General features: G+C 41.5%; 1 protein-coding gene across 1 annotated transcript in view; it reads left to right on the top strand.

The window, feature by feature from the left end:
- Positions 1–17,611, top strand: part of LOC112249544 (centriolin) — a 111,888-nt gene that overhangs the window by 21,946 nt on the left and 72,331 nt on the right. Inside the window, exons 8-11 of the mRNA XM_042319556.1 lie at positions 2,900–3,019; positions 3,658–3,847; positions 4,102–4,211; positions 10,166–10,369. Of these exons, the coding sequence (XP_042175490.1) occupies positions 2,900–3,019; positions 3,658–3,847; positions 4,102–4,211; positions 10,166–10,369 (624 nt within the window). The remainder of the gene's footprint in view (positions 1–2,899; positions 3,020–3,657; positions 3,848–4,101; positions 4,212–10,165; positions 10,370–17,611) is intronic.

The raw sequence follows: 17,611 nt of genomic DNA, 5'->3' as shown, positions 1-17,611 counted from the left end.
TATGAAAATATGGCGCTGTACAACATGACGATCGGGAGTAGGCTACAGTACTAAGAGCATAACATTTCCACATTTCCAATTTGTTTCATTACAGCCTTATTCTAAAATGTATTAAATCATTTTTCCCCCTCATCAATTTACATACAATACCCCATAATGACAAAGGGAGACAGGTTTTTAGAAATGTTTGCAAATGTATTAAAAATTAAAAACATACCTTATTTACATAAGTCCGCCTGTGGTAAATTCAATTGTTTGGACATGATTTGGAAAGGCACACACCTGTCTTTATAAGGTCCCACAGTTGACAGTGCATGTCAGAGCAAAAACCAAGACATGAGGTCGAAGGAATTGTCCGTAGAGCTCCGAGACAGGATTTTGTCGAAGCACAGATCTGGGGAAGGGTACCAATAAAAAAATCTGCAGCATTGAAGGTCCCCAAGAACACAGTGGCCATCATTCTTAAATGGAATAAGTTTGAAACCACCAAGACTGTTCCTAGAGCTGGCCACGCGGCCAAACTGAGCAATCGGGGGACAAGGGTCTTGGTCAGGGAGGTGACCAAGAACCTGATGGTCACTCTGACAGAGCTCCATACTTCCTCTGTGGAGATGGGAGAACCTTCCAGAAGGACAACCATCTCTGCAGCACTCCACCAATCAAGCCTTTATGGTAGAGTGGCCAGACGGCAGCCACTCCTCAGTAAAAGGCACATGGCGGCCCACTTGAAGTTTGCCAAAAGGCACCTGACCATGAGAAACAAGATTCTCTGAAACCAAGATTGAAATCTTTGGCCTGAATGCCAAGCGTCATGTCAGGAATTAACCTGGCACCATCTCTACGGTGTAGCATGGTGGTGGCAGCATCATGCTGTGGGATGTTTTTCAGTGGCAGGGACCGGGAGACAAGTCAGGATTGAGGTAAAGATGAACGGAGCAAAGTGCAGAGAGATCCTTGATGAAAACCTGCTCCGACTGGGGCAAAGGTTCACCTTCAAAAAGGACAATGACCCTATACACACAGCCAAGAAAACACAGAAGTGGCCTCAGGATAGCCAGAGCCCGGACTTGTACCAAATCGAACATCTCTGGAAAGACTTGAAAATATCTGTGCAGTGACACTCCCTATTCAACTTGACAGAGCTTAAGAGGATCTGCAGATAAGAATTGGAGAAACTCTCCAAATACAGGAGTGCCAAGCTTGTAGCGTCGTACCCAAGAAGACGTGAGGCTGTAATCGCTGCCAAAGGTGCTTCAACAAAGTACTGAGTAAAGGGTTTGAATACTTATGTAAATGTGATATTTCAGTTTTTGTTATTTTTATAAATTTTGAAAAATGTACTAACTTGTTTTTTGCATTGTCGTTATGGGGTATTGTGTGTAGATTGATGAGGGGGAAAAAACGTTTTAATCAATTTGAGAATTATCCTTTAACGTAGCAAAATGTGGAAAAATAATAATTTCCGAATGCACTATATAGCCGCCAATGATCACAGTGTATCAGTGTTCGTATGGCAGAGGCTGGTGCTCTCACATTAGTTACATTTTTTGTTTTATATTTTTAGCCTTTTAATTAAGATTTTTATGATTAACCACTTGACCAAAATATCTAATAATTGCCTCTGTGGTTGGATTTTCATACAAGGTAAGACATGCCTCATAATATGATGTAAATCATTCAGGTTTCAAACAATTTACTAAGTGCGTACTGCCTCCAGCTCTCATTGTAGAGTGGTGGGTGACGTGCTGAAAGCTTGCCTACCTTTGTTTTTTCTCCTGGTCAATTTGGCCGGCAACAATTTTATTCATGGGCTTTTCATTTTATTAGACAAAACCCGTCAATTACCGGCTAACGGAAATCCTGACACACACACACAAACACACAAATTGTCATATAGGAAGGAGCTCCTTGAACAACGATGCATTTACGTGTCCTCTAAACTCTTCGTGCCTTCCTCTTCATCTTTCTCTCATCTTTCTGTGCCCATAGCTATTTTCCCGGCCTCTAGTTGATCCTTTCCTGAAGGTAGTATTGCATGGTGTGGTATAGTGTTTGTGTGTATAGAAAGCGAATTCTTTAGTTTTTTTATTGCTCATTGTTCACATGATTTCTTAATGGCCTTTTATGACTTGGTTTCACAAGTCATGCACCCAGGTTGCGTCAAACAAACAAAACACTTAACCTTTTCAAATGCCAGGGCCTCATTCTCTAGTAACTCGTATTCATTATAATATAATAGGCAACACTAATCTTAGATCAGTACATCTACTCTTTATGAATACAGGCCATGATCATGTCTTCATCCATTTGCTCTTTGCATGAATTTTCTGTTTGTTTTCCCACTGCATCGGTCTCTTCAGCCTCCTTCATTGCCTGCTCCTCTACTGGATGCTATTTGTCAGGTACTCTGAAGACACACAAATTCATGTGAACCCAATGCCCACTGCTGACCCATGCCCTTGCTTAAATGTCGATGACTCTTCTGTCCATTCAGGTTCTCACTCGCAGAGCACTCTTATGTTTGCTAGCATTTTGTTGTTTTTGTTTGTTTACCTCGTGTTTCAGATTAAATGTAAAGATGATGATGATAGATGCTGCCTGCTTTTTCTTGTTTTGACTTTATATGGTCAAAGCTAGTATAATATACAGGTAATTTTGCACGTTTGTATTTTATTGTGACAAAGTAAATGTAGGTAGATAGCAGCTGCATTTAGATAGACTATTATACTGAGCAGTGATTTACATGGGATTGACCACCATAAAGATGAGCTATATTTTTCGGAGAGTCCAAAATATTGCCATACATTCCATTCTAACTTGCAGTGAGTGTATGATTCTTTTCTTCAATGTGTTTGTGATATCTCTGTATAATCTCTATACTGCATGGCTGTATTGACAGCTGAAACAGAAAACGGTGGAGCTGACACGCGCATGCCAGAAGCAGTATGAGCTGGAGCAGGAGTTAGCCTTTCAGAAGATCGATGCCAAGTTTGAACCATATCCCTATTACCCAGACCATGTGAGTGCATCCATCCAGACCCATCTCTCCATTCAGTTGTTGCCTTAGGGTCTGCCGACAATGGCACCCTATACCCTATACAGTGCAATACTTCTGGTCAGAAGTAGTGAACTATACACTGAGTGTACAAAACATTAAGGACACCTCTTTCCATGACCTAGACTGACCAGGTGAAAGCTGGATTAACTTTATTGATGTCACTTTTTAAATCCAACTTTATCAGTGTAGATGAAGGGTAGGAGACTGGTTTAAAAAATATTTTTAAGCCTTGAGACATGGATGTGTGCCTTTCAGAGGGTGAATGGGCAAGACAATGGATTAAAGTGCCTTTGAACAGGGTATGGTAGTAGGTGCCAGGCGCACCGGTTTGTTTCACGCTCAGTAGTTCCCCGTGTGTATCAAGAATGTTCCATTACCCAATGGACATCAGCCAACTTGACACAACTGTGGGAAGCATTGGAGTCAACATGGGTCAGCATCCCTGTGGAATGCTTTTGAGTCCATGCACAGACAAATTAAGGCCACAGGGGGTGCATTTCAAGATTAGGAAGGTGTACACTCAGGAAATAAGATGCCATTTTGGATGCACCCTTGGAATCTGCATGAATTTGTGATTAATTTCCCCTCTCTCTCACCAGGAGTTGGAGGCAGAGAGCTTGCTGGAGGAAAGCCCTTACATTGGAAAGGCACGGCACAAAAGGAACGCAGTGGTCTCAGATGGCATCCAGAGTCATCAGATGCCAACTGCAGGCCACATAGAGACAGACAACCCCAGGCAAGATGTGGCCAAGATCAGCTCCAGAGACTGCAGCCAAGAACAGACTAAAGGTACAGAAGAGGGTGTATGGTAAAGTTCGTCCTACTAGATGCTGATCTTGGGTCAGTTAAGTTTTTTTTCCTAAGGTTCGAATTGAAGGAGTGGAAGCTGATATGGTAACACAAGATTTTTCTATTGTCTGCATCACCCTGCCTATTGGATGTGAAGTGAACTACATGGTTGTTCCTCTGACTGTTGCTGACTGACGTGAGTGTTAGGTGAGGTGTAGTTAGGTGAGTTCTTGTTTGTGTGACTGTGTCCCCAGCCGAGGAGCGTCTGCAGCAGTTGCACAGGGAGATCGAGGAGGCAGAGCAGCAGGTCCTCAGGGCCGGTGGAGAGCTTCGCCAGCTGCAGGAGACACTCTCCCAGAAACAGGTGAGACACCGGCGAAGCTCGGCTCTCCTATTGTCTGTGTCCCAAATGGCACCCTATTTCCTATATAGTGCAGTATTTTTGTCAAAATGAATGCACTTGGTCATTCCATCAAATTTGTCCCTTTTTGGTAGTGTAACTTTGAATTTTATTAAAACATTTTTTACCAAATTTTTTACCTAATTTGAAGAGCACATGTTCAACTTAATAAAAAAATGGTTTTCCTTTTCAAAAAATCACTATACATGCCAAATAAAGTGACAGGGTTGATGATTACATCTCAAATCAGCCATAAATCCCCTTGACAGGGGGTATGGAAGCTTGTTGTGTGCAACAGGAAGGGGAAATTGAATGAGTAGAACCAGCTCACATGTTGCACTATGATTTGACAATTAGATGTTCAATGTTACTTTTTTTTTATATTAATGATGTAAAGGCCCCAGTTTAGAGGACCTGCATGATTCTGGTACTCTTCTGACCTTAATCTTCGCTTATAAATTGATCTGTGGTCACTGTAGATCGAAATGGCTTGCATTGCACACAGTAGTATAGTTTTTGCGCCTATGTGAATTACAGTATGATGGGAAAACTGAAATTAATTTGACAAAGCACGTGCCTGTAATCCTTACACTGCAGCGCAACAGGAGATGATCTCTATAGCACATTCAGAGATTGATTTATTGCCATTAATCTAAAATAATTCACAGATTTTAAACAAAAACACCTGGGTTGTTATAGATTAATAGGATATGAAAAGCGAGTTCCTAATGAGTTCAGGAAGCCGAACGTGTGACGTTCACAGTGGTGGGGGCTGATGTTTTGATCAAGAGACCATTAGAAAATATGCACATTTTCTCTTAACACTAAACATACAAATATGTATTTTACAGTTATAAGGAAGGTGAAATCTTAGTTAGTGGTTATAATTTGATTGTACTATATTGAGAAAGCATATGTCATTTCAAGCCTTCATAGTTTTGTTGAATAGGAAATATGTCACAAAATATTTCATATTTTTATCATATTTGTACTGTTTGCTGAGCTTGTGTCCTCAAAAGTGACTACACCTCAGCAATTTGTAACTATTTACCAGAAAGATGAGTTTGAACCTTTCTTGGAGTATGCAGCATTACTAGTTATTGTTTATAGTCCTCTTGTGATAAATAATTACTTTTGGAGATTACTTAGATTACGTTCAGTTTACGTAACGGGCTTGTCCTTAAAATTAGGGACAAGTGCCTCCCGAGTGCATTGCAGTGCTACTTACCACTAGAGATCCTGGTTCGAGTCCAGGCTCTGTCTCAGCCGGCCAGTGTCGTCCGGGTTAGGGTAGGGTTTGGCCGGCAGGGATATTCTTGTCCCATCGCGCACTAGCGACTCCTGTGGCGGGCAGGGCACAATGCACGCTGACACTGTCGCCAGGTGTACGGGGTTTCCTCCGACACATTGGTGCAGCTGACTTCCGGGTTAAGTGGGCATTGTGTCAAGCAGTGCAGCTTGGCTGAGTTGTGTTTCAGAGGACACACTGCTCTCGACCTTCGCCTCTCCCAAGTTTTGCAGCGATGGGACAAGACTAACTACCAATTGGATACCACAAAATTGAGGAGAAAAGGGGGTTAAAAAAAGTATACTTTTATCTTTAAGCACAACTGAAGGTAATAAACAATTTATCTGATAGGAAACAGCCAATGTGGCATTGATATTAGTCAGAAACATTTATTGTAGTGTCAAAATTGACTACAAATTATATGTAAATAAATTATATGTAAATAATTTTGGTCATAAAGTCAGTCTGGTCCAAAACTGAGTTTTGTAAGTGAGTTCGTCATGACTTACTTGAGGGTTGGGTTTTGATTTTGACAATGCTCACTTGCCTAGTAACATAGGATACTCAGCTGTGGTGGTTTGCACTCTATCCAATGCTACCGCAGAACACAGAGACAGTGAGTCCTTCCCTGCAGCGGATCGGACTTTGTTTACTTAAGACAACAGGTCGCACATTTTTTTTAATTTGAGAAATCCTGCACCGAACTCCTTGGCTTGATTTTAAAATTTGGCAAAAATGTCAACTCAAGAAATCTGTAATGACTTATCTTAGATTCATTCAAAATAGTTTAAGGAAGTGACACTAGCATTGTTCCTATGGTGTCTCATGAGGGACAAACATCACTGCCTGCCACATCGAACCATACCCCCAAGACTGAAAGCAAATTTATCTTCATGAGCAACATTGATTTCATGTAGATAAACTTTACCTAATAGCAGGAGTGTTTACTAATAATTATAGACTAAATTAGCAAAACAATTACTTGTCTACATCTCCTCCTCTTTCCAACTGTCGTTTGATACTCGAGCAGCTAATCCGCTAGACGTGTGGGGGTGTAGAAGCGCTAGCCTATAGGCTATGGCACTTCAGTAAAAAAAATATCTTTGTGTGGACTTTCTTATACAGTTGTGGCAAAGTTTTGAGAATGACACAATATTAATTTCCACAAAGTTTGCTGCTTCAGTGTCTTTAGATATTTTTGTCAGATGTTACTATGGAATACTGAAGTATAATTACAAGCATTTCATAAGTGTTTGCAGTGTTGACCCTTCTTTTTCAAGACCTCTGCAATCCTTCCTGGCATGCTGTCAATTAACTTCTGGGCCACATCCTGACTGATGGCAGCCCATTCTTGCATAATCAATGCTTGGAGTTTGTCAGAATTCGTGGGTTTTTGTTTGTCCACCTGCCTCTTGAGGATTGACCACAAGTTCTCAATGGGATTAAGGTCTGGGGAGTTTCCTGGCCATGGACCCAAAATATCGATGTTTTGTTCCCAGAGCCACTTAGTTATCACTTTTGCCTTATGGCAAGGTGCTCCATCATGCTGGAAAAGGCATTGTTCGTCACCAAACTGTTCCTGGATGGTTGGGAGAAGTTGCTCTCGAAGGATGTGTTGATACCATTCTTTATTCATGGCTGTGTTCTTAGGCACAATTGTGAGTGAGCCCACTCTCTTAGCTGAGAAGCAACCCCACACATGAATGGTCTCAGGATGCTTTACTGTTGGCATGACACAGGAATGATGGTAGCGCTCACCTTGTCTTCTCCGGACAAGCTTTTTTCCAGATGCCCCAAACAATTGGAAAGGGGATTCATCAGAGAAAATGACTTTACCCCAGTCCTCAGCAGTCCAATCCCTTAACCTTATGCAGAATATCAGTCTGTCCCTGATGTTTTTCCTGGAGAGAAGTGGCTTCTTTGCTGCCCTTCTTGACACCTGGCCATCCTCCAAAAGTCTTTGCTTCACTGTGCGTGCAGATTCACTCACACCTGCCTGCTGCCGTTCCTGATCAAGCTCTGTACTGGTGTTGCCACAATCCCGCAGCTGAATCAACTTTAGGAGATGGTCCTGGCACTTGCTGGACTTTCTTTGGTGCTCTGAAGCCTTCTTCACAACAATTGAACCGCTCTCCTTGAAGTTCTTGATGATCCAATAAATGGTTGATGTAGGTGCAATCTTAATGGCAGCAATATCATTGCCTGTGAAGCCCTTATTGTGCAAAGCAATGATGACGGGCACATGTTTCCTTTTAGGTAACCATGGTTGACAGAGGAAGAACAATGATTCCAAGCACCACCCTCCTTTTGAAGCTTCCAGTCTGTTATTTGAGCTCAATCAGCATGACAGTGTAATCTCCAGCCTTGTCCTTGTCAACACGCACACCTGTGTTAACGAGAGAATCACTGACACGATGTCAGCTGGTCCTTTTGTGGCAGGGCTGAAATGCAGTGGACATGTTTTTTGGGGATTCACTTAATTTGCATGGCAAAAAGGGACTTTGCAATTATTTGCAATTCATCTGATCACTCCTCATAACATTCTGGAGTATATGCAAATTGCCATAATACAAACTGAGGCAGCAGACTTTGTGAAAATTAACATTTGTCATTCTCAAAACTTTTGGCCACGACTGTACAAAGTAAGTTGTCATTACTTGCTAGTAAATAAATAAATCGCTCTTCTTTTAAAACCGATTGGATGTGTCTGACTATTCATTAATTATTCAATAGCAGTCGACAAGTTTGTTCTGGCTCTGAGGTCTATAATAAGCTAATGTTGTGTCAAATGGACAATGCGCCAATCCTATCCAACCTGTCATGCTATAATTAGATACAGAATCTTTTCTTAATTTATAGATTAATCAACGCTGATAAATAGGCTATGGAAATGTTGCGTATATTTGTTTCTGTCAATTTCATTTTCATACTATAGCATAGCTGTCTCTCTCCCCTTCATGCTTTCCTTGTCAATTCATTATCTTATAGCTTACTTTTGGAAAGCCTAAAGTAGGCCTAGATTTTTAAAATACATTTTAAGGAAAGCAATAACATTTGCTCTTGTGTCTGACAATATAGTATGCTGTTGGCTTTGATTGACAGGTCCTTTTATTGGTGTGTGCATGTGCGAGTTCGCTGATTCTCTTCTCTATAGGCCTATATGTCTATTCAGAAAGTTAGCTAAAGTAGCCATTAATAGGAATCAAATGCTCCTGTCATGATTTAATCTTGTAAAAGGACTATTTTCAGTAAAGGCCCTTTCTCTTCAAGTCCGTTATTTTCATCTGAATAATTAGGAAGAAAAAAATGAATACGAACACATGTTTTGTTTATGACACCAGTCACGCCAATTGCGAAATATCAGCCTGCCACAATCCATCAATTATTTATGCCAAACTGGTTTAATATTTGCGTCTTTTCGCATGGGAAAATAATATGTTTACTAATAGAAATTATTATCTGCACTGCCACTGACAGGTCTGTGGGTTTGCTGTGTGAATTAATTAATACATTTCTCTCTGCCTGTTTTTTTTTTTTTTTTTTTTTTTTACATTTGCAGTGCAGCAAAGTAGGAATTTAGCCATTGTGATCACATCACACCAGAACTAGGCTACATATCGCTCAGGCTATGGTCTCTATATCCCCTTAAAACTTTCCTTGTCAATTTATATGATAGGCTACATTGATTTAGCATTATTCTATGATGTAGACTCTTTTTTTGATATCCTACAGAAATAATTTGAACCTAAGGCAAGTTTTTGTTCATACGTTTTTGGGAAAGGACAAATGTGATTTGCTTATGTGTCAAAGTGAGATATGCTGCAGGTGCCTTTGATTGATGTGTCCTTTTAGGTGGGTGCATGTATAAATTGACAAATTTATCTATGTCCATTCAGAAAGTTTCCTCAAATAGGCCTAGCCTGTCTGGACTTCATCTCTTTAATCACATGCAGGGTCAGCATGTGCGGAATGATGACAGGTGCCAGTTTTGTGTTACCTCTTTTATTAAATGGGATGCAACTCATTACAGAGTCCTCTCAAGACACTTTGGACAACATATTGCCACAGAGAATGACTCCGCAGCATTGGTGACGTTATGAGAATTATTCGGAAAAGTGGAGGGAAAAACGCATCAGACTAGGTGTGAATGGGTTAGTCCGTCAATCTGTATTTATTTTTATTTTTAGGAATTCCTCTCCAATTTGACATTTCTTAATTTGTATACTAGTCTAATATTCATAGTAATAACTTTAATAATAAAATGCTACTGATAATAAGGAAGTGTAATGGTATCAGTGTAGTTTCAGGGAAAAGCCACGTGTTTCTTTTGAGTCTGATATGCGCTGATATCCCCCCCCACCGGTTATGTCGGTGACCGTGTAGATTGGCTTGGCACTATCCAAAACATTTTTTTCTAATAGTGTAATAACAGTATACAGTAGTCCCAGATCTGTTTGTCCTATTATGTCAACTCCTCATCACTCCTTGTCACTTATTGTCATGCCAAAGAGTTGACATGATTGCACAAACAGATCTGCGACCATGCTACAATAACAGCACTGTTCCACATCAACTAGCCTAATCCACCCCGGACACTTCTAAAAGCCTCTTCTCTCCATCCTTCATCTAGGTGTCCGAGGCAGAGAAAGAGCAACTAAGGCAGAAGCTCCACTGGAGGTTCCAGCAAGTGAGGCAGCTGAGAGATGAGGCGGAGGCTCTGGAGGGCCAGCTGGAGATACAGAGCGGGGAAATGAACCGAACCCAGGGAGAGCTGGGCCACCTCCAGGACCTACTCCACACACTGGACCCTAGGGCCCCCAGGGACCCCCAGCATGTTAGTACTTTAGATAGCTAGCTACTAGCTCTGATCCAGGTCGTTAGTGTGCCTTCCTCCACTAACGGCCTGGACCAGAGCTAGCTATCAGCATCACTTTACACATCCCGCACCACTGACACACTGCAGAGCAACTTATTACATATTGAATACACCAAACTTGCAGGATACACCACTTTAGAACCTTTTTAAACTAGTCCCTTCAGTTGCATATACTGTTTTAGTACTTTTCTGAACGAATCCCTACAGTTGGATACACTGTATTCTGTAACTTTAGCAAGTGTTTATTCATACTGAATATGGCAAATTCACAGGATACACCATTTTAGAACTTTCCTAATCTAGTCTCTTCAGTTGCATACATTGTCTTCGCACTTTCCTAAGCTATTCCCTTCAGTTGGAATTGATGCAGCACTTCAATATACAGGGTCGATGTGCAGGGGTACGAGGTAGTTGAGGTAGATATGTACAGTTGGGAGAACAAGTATTTGATACACTGCTGATTTTGCAGGTTTTCCTACTTACCAAGCATATAGAGGTCAGTAATGACATAAGTATTTGTTCACCTACCAACCAGTAAGAATTCCGTCTCTCACAGACCTGTTCGTTTTTCTTTAAGAATCCCTCCTGTTCTCCACTCATTATCTGTATTAACTCCACCTGTTTGAACTCGTTACGTGTATAAAAGACACCTGTCCACACACTCAATCAAACAGACTCCAACCTCTCCACAATGGCCAAGACCAGAGAGCTGTGTAAGGACATCAGGGATAAAATTGTAGACCTGCACAAGGCTGGGATGGGCTACAGGACAATAGGCAAGCATTGTGAGAAGGCAACAACTGTTGGCGCAATTATTAGAAAATGGAAGAAGTTCAAGATGACGGTCAATCCCCCTCGGTCTGGGGCTCCATGCAAGATCTCACCCTGTGGGGCATCAATGATCATGAGGAAGGTGAGGGATCAGCCCAGAACTACACGGCAGGACCTGGTCAATGACCTGAAGAGAGCTGGGACCACAGTCTCAAAGAAAACCATTAGTAACACGCTACGCCGTCATGGATTAAAATCCTGCAGTGCACGCAAGGTCCCCCTGCTCAAGCCAGCGCATGTCCAGGCCCATCTGAAGTTTGCCAATGACCATCTGGATGATCCAGAGGAGGAATGGGAGAAGGTCATGTGGTCTGATGAGACAAAAATAGAGCTTTTTGGTCTAAACTCCACTCGCCGTGTTTGGAGGGAGAAGAAGGATGAGTACAACCCCAAGAACACCATCCCAACCGTGAAGCATGGAGGTGGAAACATCATTCTTTGGGGATGCTTTTCTGCAAAGGGGACAGGACGACTGCACCGTATTGAGGGGAGGATGGATGGGGCCATGTATCGCGAGACCTTGGCCAACAACCTCCTTCCCTCAGTAAGAGCATTGAAGATGGGTCGTGGCTGGATCTTCCAGCATGACAACGACCCGAAACACACAGCCAGGGCAACTAAGGAGTGGCTCCGTAAGAAACATCTTAAGGTCCTGGAGTGGCCTAGCCAGTCTCCAGACCTGAACCCAATAGAAAATCTTTGGAGGGAGCTGAAAGTCCGTATTGCCCAGCGACAGCCTCGAAACCTGAAGGATCTGGAGAAGGTCTGTACGGAGGAGTGGGCCAAAATCCCTGCTGCAGTGTGTGCAAACCTGGTCAAGAACTACAAGAAACGTATGATCTCTGTAATTGCAAACAAAGGTTTCTGTACCAAATATTAAGTTCTGCTTTTCTGATGTATATAATACTTATGTCATGCAATAAAATGCAAATTAATTACTTAAAAATCATACAATGTGATTTTCTGGATTTTTGTTTTAGATTCCGTCTCTCACAGTTGAAATGTACTTATGATAAAAATTACAGACCTCTACATGCTTTGTAAGTAGGAAAACATGCTAAATCTGCAGTGTATCAAATACTTGTTCTCCCCACTGTACATATAGGTAGGGATGAAGTGACTGGGCAACGGGATAGATAATAAACAGTAACAGCAGCGTATGTGATGAGTCAAAAGAGATTACTGCAAAAAGGGTCAATGCAGATATTCCGGGTAGCTATTGGTTAACTAATTAGCAGTCTTATTGCTAACCAAACTTTGTGCATCGGTACTGCTTGCGGTAGCAGAGAGAACGGTGTATGACTTGGATGGGCCTTCCTCTGACACCGCCTGGGCCGTATGCACTACCCTCAGTATCGCTTTGCGGTCAGATGGTGATGCAACCAGTCAAGATGCTCTCACTGGTGTCACCCTGTTCCACCAGGGGTCGGCAGGGTGGGCACAACAGTGGTCCTGCTTTAACTTACTTTTGAAAGTTGTAATAGTACAAGGTGCAATTTCGAAATTGGGTAGTTCCATATTGGTTCCTCATGTTTTTCATTGCATACCTTAGATAGCTATTTTGAACTTGTCAGAAATGTCCAGAACAACTAATGTCTGCTAACAATTTTCTATTTAGGACACAGGTTGCGTAGCCACTCTTTTTGTTTGTTTTATCTGCCCCTCCTGGTCGTGGACTTTAATCATACATTTCCAGAAGATATTCTCCATATGTGTTCTTATTTCTCTTGTCAAAACATTTTGAACCGTTTTCAACATGCATGAAGATGCACATGTAATCTAAATCCATAAAAAGTAACATTTAATTTGTGCAACCTCGGCCACAATCAAAGAAGTGCACATTGCTATATTTCCATTGCACCTGCATGTGTCAAAGCTTAACTTGATGGACCTCTCAGAATTATTCATTATTTTTAACCTATGGGAATTATTCCATGGAAGCAACAAGTGAAGAAAGGGGTAGCTGTGCCTTTAAAAGAAGTCGGAGAGTTCTCTGGGGAATCACCATAGAGGGCAGGGAAAGAGAACTTGCCTCACTTCCACCACATGCCAGGGGCATTGTCATAGCCTATCCATGCATGTTGATTGGTCAACAGGGTGGCTTCCTGTGTTGATTCGAAGCGAGAGAGTGGAGTAGATGAGGGAAGGGGGTTAGGAGGCGTGCTCAGGGTGTGGGGACTAAAGCTTGAAGTCCTAAAGAAGGGGAAACTTCAGCCCCTGAGCCTGTAGAGCTGGGGGGTTGGACCTAACCGTGAGGGAGGGAGTCAGGAAATGCAACGTCTTCCCCCGGGAGCCTCCTGTAGATTCAGGGGGAGCAGAAGCAGATGAGAGCTGGCTAACTGGATGCATTTGCGGGGATGCAAACCAGAGTAATCTGACTGCACTGATTTCTAGTGAGTACCGCAACTTGGCCTTGGGAGGGACTCCCGATATTTTTCTTCTTTTTCTCCCCCTCTCATATCTTCTTTCTCTACTGTGTTCTAAATTGAAGAGAATGTTTAAACAGAAACATATTTGTTATTGCAACCGCTACTAATATGTAACAGGACTCTGGGTGAAAGGTTATTCTGAAGGTTTTGCAAAAATGTTCTTCCCCTGTCTTGATTTCATATTTGCATCACTCTTCTGTAAACAAGAAAACACTGTTTTTCTTGCTATTACCTAAAATTACTGCACTGTACTGTTATAGTTTGACCTACTAAGCATTTTTACAACACTTTTTTTTGGGCCAGTACACAGGTCAAATATGACAGCCGTCACATAACATAAAGTGACCGACTAGTTATTATATTTAGTGAACAATGTGAAGTGAATTATAATTAGGTTTGTGGTGCAATTGTTCTTGCTCTGTGATTGTAACAGAGCTGAAGTAGTGAATAAGTAAGTTGGCCAGGTCAGGAAGGGTTTTTGTAGGGAGCATAAAAGTCCTCTTCTGCATTAGTATGGGGTTAGGTCACTCACATTCCTCTTACTTTGGTCACCTCTGATATGCCAAAGCTAGTGTTTTCACTCTGAAATAGGGTTAACATGAGACCAATAAAAATAACCTACACAGTTATGTAAATGTGATGGGTATTAGTATTTTTCTTGCTTTTCATGGCATATGCTCATGTTTTGCATGAGTTAACTTACCATAGACTGCCTCTATTGAATGTGAACTAATGATAATATAGTATAAACAGTGCTTAATTCGATTCGGCACCTCTGAGTTTTGGACTGTTTCATTCCGCAACCATTTGCCAGGATCCAGTACCTCTCTTGGCATGAGACATTTTTTCACCGTTTGCAATGTACCTATTCTGGTAACACTTTACGATAAGGTTCCATTTATAAAGGACTTACAAAAACCTTTTAATAAATGTTATAACAAATAGGTCAAAATAGTTTGATTTCCAGTCAGTGCTTACCAAATAGCAAGCCACTATTTACCTCCAAATATTGACCATTTATAAATGCACCTACAAATGCGTGTAATATTGAACCCTTATGTATCATCATGCAACCTTATGTTCAATAGTTGCACAATTGAGCACAGTTGGAGGTATCCTTAATCTTACAAGTGTTTAAGTGCATTAATAAGTGGTTAATAACAAGGTAAATATTGGCTCACTATTTGGCAAATACTGACCAGTTATTGCACTATTTTGACCAATGCGATAACTGTTTTAATGGTTTATAATAATACATTTGCAAATGATTAAATAATCATCAATGTAATTTTAACCCCTTTATAAACCTATTACAAATGGAACGTCATTGTGAAGTGTTAACAATATGGTAAATTCTAATAAAAGCAGAGTTAATTAAAGTTATCTCTGAAATTATCCTGCCCCCTAAAAAACGTAACGTGAACGTGGCTGATATTCTAAGAATTGAATAGAGTTGGGCCTGCCTGGATTTATGGTTTGAGCAATATTTTAACCATGCACCACAGCAATGGCCAGGCGTTGGTCTGAGAGAGAAGCGTGCCTGTATCTCTTAGAACTAGAATGATATTCATTTTCTATAATCTCACTCTGCTCTGATAGACATGAGCCTGCAACTCTCATTACGCCAGCATTGCACTTCGTCATTTATTTCCATATAAAATCATAGGTACGGGAAGGGTGCTGGCGGTGCCACAGCACCCCGGATGATACAGTTAAATATATTGGTTGAAGTTATTCCTGCTGTTTGTTAAGAAATAAATTAAAACATTTGGAAGACTACACCAGGAGTATGCCTATAATTTAGCCACATAGGATCAATAGCTTTTTTTTATATATATATATATATATATATATATATATATATATATATATATATATATATATTATATATTTATATTTTAAATAGCCTAGCTGTGGATTGTGTGTAGCCCAATCCCAAATCAAATTTTATTCGTCACATACACGTGATTAGCAGATGTTATTGCGTTTGTAGGGAAATGCTTGTGTTTCTAGCTCCAGCAGTGCAGTAATATCTAACAAATTACATAACATATACCCAATACACACAAATCCAAGTAGGAATGAATTAAGACTATATACATAAGGACAAGCGATGTCAGAGCGGAATGGACTAAGATACTGTAGAATAGTATAGAATACAGTATATACATATGAGATGAGTAATGCCAGATATGTAAACATTATTAAAACGACTAGTGTTCCATTCCTTAGTGGCCAGTGATTTCTAGTATATGTCAACAGGCAGCAGCCTCTAATGTGCTAGTGATGGTTGTGTAACAGTCTGATAGCCTTGAGATAGAAGCTGTTTTTCAGTCTCTTGGTCCCAGCTTTGATGCACCTGTACTGACCTCGCCTTCTGGATGATAGCGGGGTAAACAGGCAGTGATTTGGGTGGTTGATGTCCTTGATGATCTTTTTGGCCTTCCTCTGAAATCGGGTGCGGTACGTGTCCTGGATGGCGGGTAGTTTGCCCCTGTTAATGCGTTGGGCAGACCGCACCACCCTCTGGAGAGCCTTGCGGTTGCTGGCGGTGCAGTTGCCGTACCAGGCGGTGATACAGCCCGACAGGATGCTTTCAATTGTACATCTGTAAAAAGTTTGTGGGTTTTCTGTGTCAAGACAAATTTCTTCAGCCTCCTGAGGTTGAGGAGGCTCTGTTGCCCTTTCTTCACCACACTGTCTGTGTGGGTGGTCCATTTCAGTTTGTTTGTGATGTGTACGCCAAGGAACTTGATGCTTTCCACCTTCTCCACTGCGGTCCCGTCGATGTAGATAGGGGGGTGCACCCTCTGCTATTTCCTGAAGTCCACGATCATCTCCTTTATTTTGTTGACGTTGAGTGAAAGGTTGTTTTCCTGACACCACACTCCCAGAGCCCTCACCTCCTCCCAGTAGGCTGTCTCGTCATCGTTGGTAATCAAGCCTACTGTTGTCGTCTGCAAACTTGATGATTTAGAGGTGTGCTTGGCCACGCGGTCATGGGTGAACAGGGAGTACAGGAGGGGGCTGAGCATGCACGCTTGTGGGGCCCCAGTGTTGAGCATCATGGAGTGGAGGGGATGTTTCCTACCTTCACCCGTCAGGAAATCCAGGACCCAGTTGCGCAGGGCGGGGTTCAGACCCAGAGCTTAATGATGAGCTTGGAGGGTACTATGGTGTTGAATGCTGAGGTATAGTCAATAAACAGCTTTCTCACTCTTGTCCAGATGGCATTGGCACTTTTTGTAGTCTGTGATTGTCTGTAGTCCCTGCCACATACGTCTGAACTGTTGAATTGCGACTCCACTTTATCTCTATACAGACGTTTAGCTTGTTTGATTGCCTTGTGGAGTGAATAACTACACTGTTTATATTCTGCCATATTACCAGTCGCCTTGCAATGGTGAAATGCGGTGGTTCGCGATTTCACTTTCACGCGAATGCTACTATGCTACTCCTAATTTACTAATTTACAAAAATAAAAAAACATACACTGGTTCCTCCTTTTAAAAGTTGCGAGCTTTCACCGCGGGACTTAGAGGTACCCAGCATCACGGCTTCATTGCTCCAGACCACTGCAAAGGGGGGTTAGAGCACTCATTATGCATTTTGGTCCCAAGGTTTTTATATGACCAATCATATCGTGTGGTTCCGATGATGAATTTTATGCGAGCTACGCGTCCCTGGTGACTTTCTTCAGCAAAGATGGCTGACAAAACATTATGGTGGCAGCAAATTTAAAGTAATTATAACATCATAACGAGTCAAGCTAAAAATGTACAATTGAGACGAATATGTTAGTTAATGTAGAGACAAATGTTAGTGCATATTTTTTTGTCATAAAATTTATTTACGAAAATCGCTATTTCGCAAGTTTTATCATATCCAATACCAGGTGTATCAAACTCCATTCTTTGAATGATGTATTACAATTATACAC

This window comes from Oncorhynchus tshawytscha, unplaced genomic scaffold, assembly GCF_018296145.1.
Source record: "Oncorhynchus tshawytscha isolate Ot180627B unplaced genomic scaffold, Otsh_v2.0 Un_contig_766_pilon_pilon, whole genome shotgun sequence".
Taxonomy (NCBI): domain Eukaryota; kingdom Metazoa; phylum Chordata; class Actinopteri; order Salmoniformes; family Salmonidae; genus Oncorhynchus; species Oncorhynchus tshawytscha.
This window is presented reverse-complemented; position numbering and strand designations above follow the sequence as displayed.